The sequence below is a fragment of the Clinocottus analis genome, unplaced genomic scaffold, assembly GCF_023055335.1.
Source record: "Clinocottus analis isolate CAN_PGR_092001 unplaced genomic scaffold, fCliAna1.0.p SCAF_37, whole genome shotgun sequence".
NCBI classification, from domain to species: Eukaryota; Metazoa; Chordata; class Actinopteri; order Perciformes; family Cottidae; genus Clinocottus; species Clinocottus analis.
Window position 1 is genome coordinate 219897 of NW_027176120.1, and position 9206 is coordinate 229102.

Consider the following 9206-nt stretch of genomic DNA (forward strand, 5'->3'; position numbering starts at 1 on the left):
AGTGTTTTCATTCTGCAGTTTGTCATGTTTTTTTGATGATACTTTTGCATTTGTTCATGTCAGATGACACAACATGGTTTGTGGATCCAGAGTGTGATCATCGTCTTTCACAGTATTTTCAAACCCTGGTGTAGTTTGTCATATCGCCACCAGGGGGCAGTATTAGCATTAAAGATTGCAACACATTCCACAACAATGCCTTTTTGTTTCCAGTATTGTGTAGAACTTTAAAGCAAGCACTCGCACGAAGGCGACACAAGGGTTTTATCAAATAAAAATAAAAAATCTGGTACAAACAGGAAAAATAAAGATTTTCATTTACGTCTGCATTGGTGATACAAATACAAAATGTCTGTAATGTTTCATCAAAGTCCAGGTCTGTGTCATAATCACATAAAGAGCTCATGATTTCCAGTCAGTGCGCGTGTGTCTTCTACTGTGTGGTCTTCAGAGCGCGGCGAGGCTCTTCAGCCTGCGCTCCCTGAAGAAGCGGTGTGTCTGGCGGCTCGGGTGTTGGTCGTTACCTCCAGCTGATGCACTGAAGTAGGACAACATGGACTTGTTGCTCTGGCGCTGGGCGGCCTTCTCCCCGTCCTCGTCCTCGTCCTCCCTGAGGACAGATTCATTCAAATAACAAAACAGATGTTTTTACACTGCGGTTAGCTCTTGTCTATTAAGTCAAAAGGATTTGCACAGACATGAAGCATGACCTGGGAATCAAACGGGATGTGGTTTTCTCATGCACACGCAAAAGCTAATTTTAAAAGCTTTTTTTCTTATGAAGTTGTTTTTGGCTTCTTTGGACTTGGTTAACAGCTTGAAACTATTTTAATGCTTTAAGAAAATGATTTGTATCACTGTCACTGAATGGCAGAGAGTCACAGATAACGATGATGTTTTAATGCGAGAGTCTCAAATGTGTTCTTTAACTCCCAAAATAAACCTCTGCTTTTATACATCTATGGACTTTGGTCAAAATGAAGTTGTTGGTTTATTTTACCAGTGGACTGTCACGCCCTTGCTGTCCATCAGCGTTTGGGCAGTGCTCCAGCTAAATCGAACAAACTGAGGGTAACCGAACACTGGGTCCAGGTACTTCAGCAACCACGCTTTAGTCTTGGGGTCTGAAAACACACAGAGGAAGAGAGAAATGATCTGATTATCTACATGCATCAATAACGGTGTTAGTCTCGAGAGCGATAGCAGAGGTATGGAATTTGAAAGAAAAAAAAAAAATCTGTTGATTTAGGGGTGAATTCTAAAGTATTTCTAAATCACAGATATCATTATAGAGGGATTATAACAGCTGTTCATTGTTTCTGTCACCATTGGGGTATCCAGAGCCGTAGTCTGCATCCACATCTCCCAGGTCCTCCGTGAAGTTCCAGCCCTTCACAATGCGATCCCGGGCCACCTTGAGAAACAGAAAGCTATTGACTGATTTTAAACAAAGCTGAAATGTGGACGCTGAGCTTTGCAGCAGCCGTTGGCTCTATGACCCTGAACTACAACTGCAGAGGCAACAAGGAGATCCATGTAAGCAGCCGTGACGACCGCGGAAGAGAGATCCAGTCGGCTCTTAGCCACTCACCTTTGCACAGATACTGGCGGCACTGACGACGGGGAAGAGGGAGTCGGCCTTTGGTCTCACCGTCACCTCGATACCCGGGAAGAGCTTTGAGAGTTTCTCCTCGTATTTATCCGCCGGACCGACTGTGTCCACGAAGACCTGCAGAGAAGCAGGGAGGTGGACGAGGGAAGGCCACGCAAACAGGAGAGAGCAAAGAAAAGAGACGTATGAGTGAAAATGAGGATAATTGAATGAAGCATGAAGCGTCCATCTGTATATTTACATGAATCACATACCTCTTTGAGCTGTACTCCACTGTCCAAGGCATACTGGATGAGACCAATAGCTGTGTCATGCGAAAGGGCGTTCAGGTTGTATTTTGACCTAACACAAGCAGACGTCGCGTCAGGGTGGGAATATAAAACGCAGCTAATGAAAAAGAGAACACACTCAGTGTGCGGTGTACGGCATGTGTAACACATACCTCTGCAACATGCTGGTGGAGATGGTGTTTGGGGAGAGAACATGCACAGCCCAGCCGATATAACTCTTGGCTTCATCCAGTGTTTGGAAAAGATTCTCCCTTTCTGTCTCCGTTAGAGTCTTTGAATCTGATGAGGGAGCGTCAGAGATGCATCACAAATTTGAAAAATGGCGAAGAAGAAAGAGCTCACACACAAAAAAAACAAAAAACTGTGCAGCGTCTGTGGAGATGCAGGCAGACGGGGTTACCTGCCACCTTGGATTCCTTCAGCTTCTGCTTTTGGGAAACCGGACAGAAACATATTCCATACACCATCGGCCCTGCGTCACAGAACATGAACAGTGTCAACACGTTGAATACCACATGACACAATGAACTCAGTGGATGCTAAAACACATGACACAATGCAGTCAAACCCGTGACAGACGAGTGTATCGCATCTCCATGATGGATTATGGGTGACTGCAACAGAGGATGTCAGGGATGTGCTCTCAGTGAAAACAGTGTAGGGACAGTTGGCGGACAGCGTACCCAGCACAGGCCCCCTGCCGGCCTCGTCGATGCCCAAACAGCAGTCCTCAGTCCGGCAGACATCCGGGATCTGAGAGGCCAGTCTGCAGCTGACCGAGTTGTCCGCGTCAAAGGGGCTGAGGTCCATAACAGCGGCTGAGAGAGAGAGAGAGAGAGAGAGAGAGAGAGAGAGAGAGAGGGAGAGAGAGAGAGAGACTAAGATATATTTATCTCGTCTTGTTTTAATAATGTACTCGATGAACAACTCCGTCTCATGTCAGCTGACGTCTCACGAGAAGCGACAAACTCACGCAGAAGCGTGAGCTCGCGCTTGAACCGTTATTCACGTCGCAAACTCAAACGTTAGCCGGCTCGCTAACTGCCGTTACTCGAGCCGGACCGGCCGCTGTGACCGGGGTTTTCTGTCAAAAGAGCAGTTCAGGCTCTCGCGAAAACTCCCTTAAGAACACGACTCTTCATCGTCGTGAACAAAGCTCAATCTCACCTCAGTAGACGATGACAGGACTCTTCACAACGCCGTGTTGTGTTTCTTTTCTCTTCCAGATTTGGCGCGCCTAGAATGACGTCACTGGTTTCTTCTTCTTCGTCTTCTTCGTCTTCTTTTTCTTCTTCTTCGCGTTTACAGTCTACTGGACGTATTGTGAGTCCACATTGTAGCTGCGCTCCGCATATTCCGTATTAGAGTGTGTCGGGGAAAATAATATATAATAATACATATACATATATTAGCTGTGTATTAAGAAGTCTGGTATCCCTATCCGCTTTGGAAGCCCGTGTGATAAAGTAGCTCCAACAATATACTGTACAGGAAGGCTCCTCTTCTTCTTCGTTGAATGCGCATTACCGCCACCAGCTGGTCTGGAGGACCGATACTGGTTTGATCGACTATAAAAGTCATAAAAAAGTGGGCCATATAAACCAGTAATCAGCAGAATATACTGAAGCTGTCAAAAGTCAAATTATTGATAAAGGAATTGACCCCTTTTCAGAGTGTCATATTTGTTATTATATATACCAAATCATTAAATCGCTGTTAGTAACACTTCATAATGTAAAAAAAAAAAACAGTTTGTCACCAGGGAGCACATTTTAACAGATTTCTACACACACACACACACACACACACACACACACACACACACACACACACACACACATATATATATATATATATATATATATATATATATATATATATATATATATATAAAACAAGCTATAATATATATATATATATATATATAAATATATATATATATATATATTTATATAACAAGTAACAAGCTGTCTCCACTGTATAACTACAGTGAAGTACAACTTACTTTGTAAATTAAAGTACTCAAATATAATTGATATATCTATTTATCCATCTCTATCTCTCTAATATTTGACCATGAATTTTCAATGCATTTTGCATCCTTGTGAACTTCTACTGATGGCTTCTCGCCAGATTTGAAACCTTCAGATTTGGAAAAGAAGAAAGAAAACACCACCTCATCCATCATCACCTTTGTCCTAGAACTTCTTCACACACAATCCCGCCCACTACAATAAAGTTGACATTCAGATTTTTGGATGCCTGCTGAATGGGTTTGAACAGCAGCTGGGTGTGGAGGCAGGAAGGCAGCCTCAGGTGGAGCGGAGAGGGCCGAGTGAAAGGGAAGCCGTACAAAAGTCCAAGTGTACGCTGCTTCTCTCAGCTGAAATTGGCCTTGCCTCTGGCTCTTTACACCCACCCCTTCTCTCTCTCTTTCTGTCCCTTTGCATCGCTGAATGGCTCTCTTTGTGTTTCTCAGTAACACGCAGTCCCCAGCCGATTAAATGTGGGGAATTAGTAGTCAATTTTAGCCTCCCGCACACACAAACACACTAAACAGCTTAGCTTGGTGGGGCACTGATTGCGTTGTTATTACAGTTCACACGTCAGCTGCGTGTTGTTGTATTTTTTTTCTTCTTTTTCACCCCTCACTTGCTTACTGCTCCACTGAAATGACACTCTGACACAGGATGTTTTTTTTTTTATAAATAAATTGATTTAATAGATGACAACAATAACATTTCGACATTGCTTTTCTCGTATGGAAGCAAAAATACTCAAGTGAATGTATAGCAAACACTTTACAAAACTATCCAGAATTATACAAAATGGAAGAAGCAAAGGGGCGACACACAATGCATTATTACTGACATACAAAATAATAACTACATGGTAAGAGGGGTCAGTATAAAATGATGACGGCTGCGTCACGTAATAGAGGTGCAGCCCGTGGTAATGACCATTATTCACATTGCTGAAGAGGAAGAGGGCCGTTTGGGCACAATATGGGGAAGAAGAAGAAAAGAAGAAAAAAAACTGGAAAGACGAAAACATGCTTTTGGCCTACATGCAGCGCAGAGCAGTCGTACATGTGATTCTAATCCTTAAGTAGGACCCAAAGCCGGCCAATTATCTGAAGAGATTTGGTGGAGACTTTGCACTTATAGATTTTAACTCAGTTATTGGAAAGAAATCCGACGCGACTCGAAAATGTTATACTTAAAAAGCAAGAGACAGAAGCACAGGCGGACTGCTCTGAAGTTGTGAACACCTTCAGCGTTATTAGCACAGGTATCCAGTGTCCTATTTCTCCTTTGCAGTTGGCACAAAATGAACCGAGTTGAGGTAAGTGCCCAAGACTGAGCGTTAAGCTAACATACATCTCTTTCCCTCTCTTTTTCCTATTTTTCCCCTTAAATGCTAAATTGTTCAGTTCCGTAAAGTCAATGCGGTGAAAGGATAGAAACACAGAGTGTGCTATGTACAAAGATAAAGTTGTCCTCTACCTTTTCTGGCCACGAAGAAGAAGAAGAAAAAAAAGAAGAAAAAAACTTGAGGGAACATCTTGTTGAAAACAAAAAAACATGCTTTTCCCAAAGCAGTGGTGCAGATGTATTAGTGTAATTATCAAATCAGTCACAATAAAGTCACACCCTAGGATATCAACAACGACAATAAACTTACTACTCATATAAAATAACACAATAACATCAAGAACCAAGAACCCCCCCCCCCCCATATCTTTTCAGCTTTAGTTTGGTTAATAAAATCTGATTATGTCGATATCTAAACCCATCGCTTCTGGGTCAAATCAGAGTCACTCATCGATGCGACGTCCGCTCGGTCTCGCACTCGTCTTGGATACGAACCTCCCGTACACCTACACTTATAAAAATTACGATGGCACACGTTTGTTAAGGCATATTTCATCTCTGATTGGCAGCTGACCCATGATTCACGCTTTATGTTGCGTGAGTTTGTGGATATTCTTTTAAATGTCTGAGGCCCCGTGGATGCGTCTTGCATCCTATCGGCTAGGAAAAAAAAGAAAGTAAAAACCTCTTGTATAACATCAATATGGCACGGGCGCTCACACACACACACACACACACACAGTCACACACTCACATATTTGCACACCCTCAGACACACGGATCCACTCGCACACTTCCCATATTTCCCTCTGCTCGGCCGGTCTCCCTCAAGGTCTTGTGAGTGTGGTGTAAACAGGCTGCTCCCAGTGCGTGGGGCTGTGGGAGGGGGCCACGCTGGAGGGGTCTCCAATGGTAGTGTACAGAGGCCTCTGTGTCGGGCCCATGTAGGAGAAGGCTGAGTACAGCCCCGGGGCCTGGCCGGAGTGGGCGTAGTACGCCCCGGGGGCCTGGTGCTCTCCGTACTCAAACTGAGCCCTGGAGGCCAGCGAGGGGAACGCCGAGCCGTAATGAGGGAGGCTGAGCGGGGTGTAGGTGACGTGGGCGCCTGAGGAGGGAGAGGACGAGGCCTCGGCGTAGTGGCCCCCGGCCGCCGACTCGCTCTTGATCTGCGCCTTGGAGGGGTCGGAGGAAGACGGGGAGGCCTGAGGCTGCTGCTGCTGCTGCTTGGAGAGCCACGCCGAGTGCCCGCTGGCGGCGGCCAGGGCGTAGGCGTAGGACGAGGCCGAGGACCCGGCGCCGGGGCCCCCGCCCTGCGGGTGGCCGTTGGGCGGGAGGTACTGGTCGAACTCGTTCACGTCGAACGGCTCGATGTTGGACATCACCTCGTGGCTGATCTCGCCAATGTCCATGGTGCCGAAGTCGATGTGGGGTTTGGCGCCCGACGAGGACGAGCCCCCAGAGGCCCCGTCGGCTCCCACACCGAGGGCCCCCCTGGGCCCCCCTGATCCTCCGGCCGCCCCTGCTGCCCCCTCCCTCTTTGCATCCGACAGCTTCCCAGACTGGAGCTCTGTCTTCGGGGTGGTGGGCGGCGTGGGGGGGCTGTGACCCTGACCTACAGGAGAGGAGCAGGGACAACGTGAGCAGGTACACAACACGACCTTTCTCTTTTCATTTTGATCAACTTGTTGCTACGTTCCCCTCAAACGCGAGAGAGTAAACTCGGAGGACTGTGTCCATACCAGCAGGATGGTGGTGGTGATGGTGGTGGTGGTGCATGTCGCCCAGGGGAGAGCCCGCCCCGCCATTGTGCTCCAGGTGCAGGGTCTTGTAGTGGGACTGGGAGTGGCTGGCCTCCCCTTCCCCCTGGCTGTCGGTCTCGCCGGCAGTGGCCAGTTTGCCGTTTTTACGTCTCCGGGGCTGGTACTTGTACTCCGGGTAGTCCTTCTTGTGCTGTTTCCTCAGCCTCTCCGCCTCCTCGATGAATGGCCTCTTGTCGCCCTCGTTCAGGAGCCTGGGGGTGGAGGGTGGAGGGTGGAGGAGGGGGGGGGGGACAAGCAGCGATGTTAGTCTCACAGGCCTGTGTCTAAATTAACGGGACCGCATTAACATATGTCTGAAATAATTATAACTATTGTCGCATTCAAGCGAAAGAGGATAAGGAGGGTCAAACTCGCCATTTTAGTGACACATATCAATTATATTAAGGGGTTTCTATGTGATTTCCTTGTTTACAACCACCAGCTTGAGTTTATAATATTGCCACTTTCTGCTTAGGCCCCCACTTATCCTCGACGCACAGGCGACACAGGAAACGCGCGACTGTGGCCACACTGTTCCTCTGTGGAACAACCCCCCCCCCCACACACACACACACACACACACACTCACACACACACACACGCACACACCCTCATACAAACCTCCACAGTTTGCCCAGGGTCTTGCTGAGCTCCGCGTTGTGCAGGTGGGGGTACTGGTCCGCCAGTTTCCTCCTCGCCGCCTGCGCCCACACCATGAAGGCGTTCATGGGCCTCTTGACGTGGGGCTTGGCTTTGTTTCCGTTGTTGACGCGCACCGGCATCGGCACGAGCGTCCAGTCGTATCCGTCCAGCACCTGACTGACCGCCTCCCGGATGCCGATCGGGAAGCGGTCGTCGAGCTCCGACTTGACGGCGTCGCCTCCTCCGTCCTCCTCGCCGCCGTCCGCCACGCACAGCGAGGTCAGCTGCGGCGGCGGCCCGGCCAGAGGGGACTCCTGGCGGGGCGGCGCCGCGGGTTGAGTCGGTGACAGCGAGTGACCGTCGTCTGAGCCTCCGGGACTCAGTTCCGCCTCGGACAGGCTGTGCTCCTCGCCGGACATTTTATTTTTTGTTGTTTTTAATTAGCGCTCAATCCGAGAATATGAAATGAGTTTCAGAGAGAGAGTCCAGATTATTGCGCGTGGCTTGATTGGTTTGGATTGAATACGATGACACGGTCCCAGTTACTGCTGACTCCTCTCAGGTAAAGCCATGCTGCTGCGTAAAGTGTCCAAATCCTTTCAGCCGTCGTCTGGAAAACCGTCTCAGCGAAAGCAGTCACACCTAAAAAAATTTAAAAAAAAAAAAACACACATCAAGAAATAATCCAGTTCTAATCAAGTCCAAACATTAAAAAAAGATATAATTTAGCAGGTTTACTTTACTTAAGATAAACAGGTTAGCGGATTAAAAGTGACCATCTAACGGCGCATCCAGCCAATAATAATAGCCTAATAATGATAATGCTATTTGGACAAGAAACGCGTCCAGAAACATGTATTTTCATCGAAGCCTTAAATGAACGCTAAACCTCTTCCAATAAGAAATAATGCGACTGGCACGCGGCCTAAATACAGATATGAAATATCCCCTTCATCATATAAATTTAATGTTAAAAAAAATTACATAACTTACCAATTTAGATGTCCAGTGGTTCGACATGGGAGTGTGTGTGGCTGCCTGTAGAGCCGATGAATGGCTGCTCTGTGTGGCAACACCGGGGCTTAAAGAGCGCCTTGTGAGGAGGACTGGGAGAGAAAAAAAATAAAAAAGTGATTGAAAGTGGAAAACATTCCCAGAGAGGCGGCATTCCAGCACACAGACGGCCCCGCCCCCTCCCGGGCACCGCACCGCGCTCTGATTGGCCCCGTAATTACCCCCGTCGCGCTCTGATTGGACGGGAGCCGCGCACTGTTAATGCCCGTCTGTCCATCACTGCAACATTTCCAACAAGGAAGAGGTGAGATTTTTACATCGGAGTGGCTTCAAGGAGCCACAGTGCGCCCATTGAGGAGCAGGAGAAGGCCGCTCTGTGGGACGTGTTGACACGTTTTATCAAACAAGTAAACAATCACCAGGAGAGGTTCGGCCTCGTGCGGTCACGTTCAAGAAAGAAACACGTTTCTGCTCT

The 9206-nt window shown here is 47.6% G+C and overlaps 2 protein-coding genes across 3 annotated transcripts; both read right to left on the minus strand.

Moving 5' to 3' along the window:
• Window positions 1-247: 247 nt before the first annotated feature.
• rnaseh2a (ribonuclease H2, subunit A) lies at window positions 248-3171 on the minus strand. Of its 2 annotated transcripts, XM_068596441.1 has the most exons (9): window positions 3070-3171; window positions 2586-2720; window positions 2303-2374; window positions 2055-2181; window positions 1867-1954; window positions 1592-1729; window positions 1327-1414; window positions 1001-1124; window positions 248-610 (listed from the first exon to the last, which is right to left on the minus strand). In XM_068596441.1, exons 2-9 carry the CDS (start codon window positions 2710-2712, stop codon window positions 448-450), a joined length of 927 nt encoding a protein of 308 aa, XP_068452542.1. In that variant the 5' UTR covers window positions 2713-2720; window positions 3070-3171; the 3' UTR covers window positions 248-447. The 2 variants fall into 2 exon arrangements, with proteins under 2 accessions (XP_068452542.1, XP_068452543.1); XM_068596442.1 differs by lacking the exons at window positions 2586-2720; window positions 3070-3171 and adding an exon at window positions 2471-2544.
• A 1463-nt stretch (window positions 3172-4634) lies between these two features.
• Window positions 4635-8788, minus strand: LOC137799612 (transcription factor Sox-10-like). Its single transcript, XM_068596424.1, has 4 exons — window positions 8711-8788; window positions 7697-8359; window positions 7016-7287; window positions 4635-6888 (listed from the first exon to the last, which is right to left on the minus strand). Exons 2-4 carry the CDS (start codon window positions 8134-8136, stop codon window positions 6104-6106), a joined length of 1497 nt encoding a protein of 498 aa, XP_068452525.1. The 5' UTR covers window positions 8137-8359; window positions 8711-8788; the 3' UTR covers window positions 4635-6103.
• Between the last annotated feature and the right edge of the window lie 418 nt (window positions 8789-9206).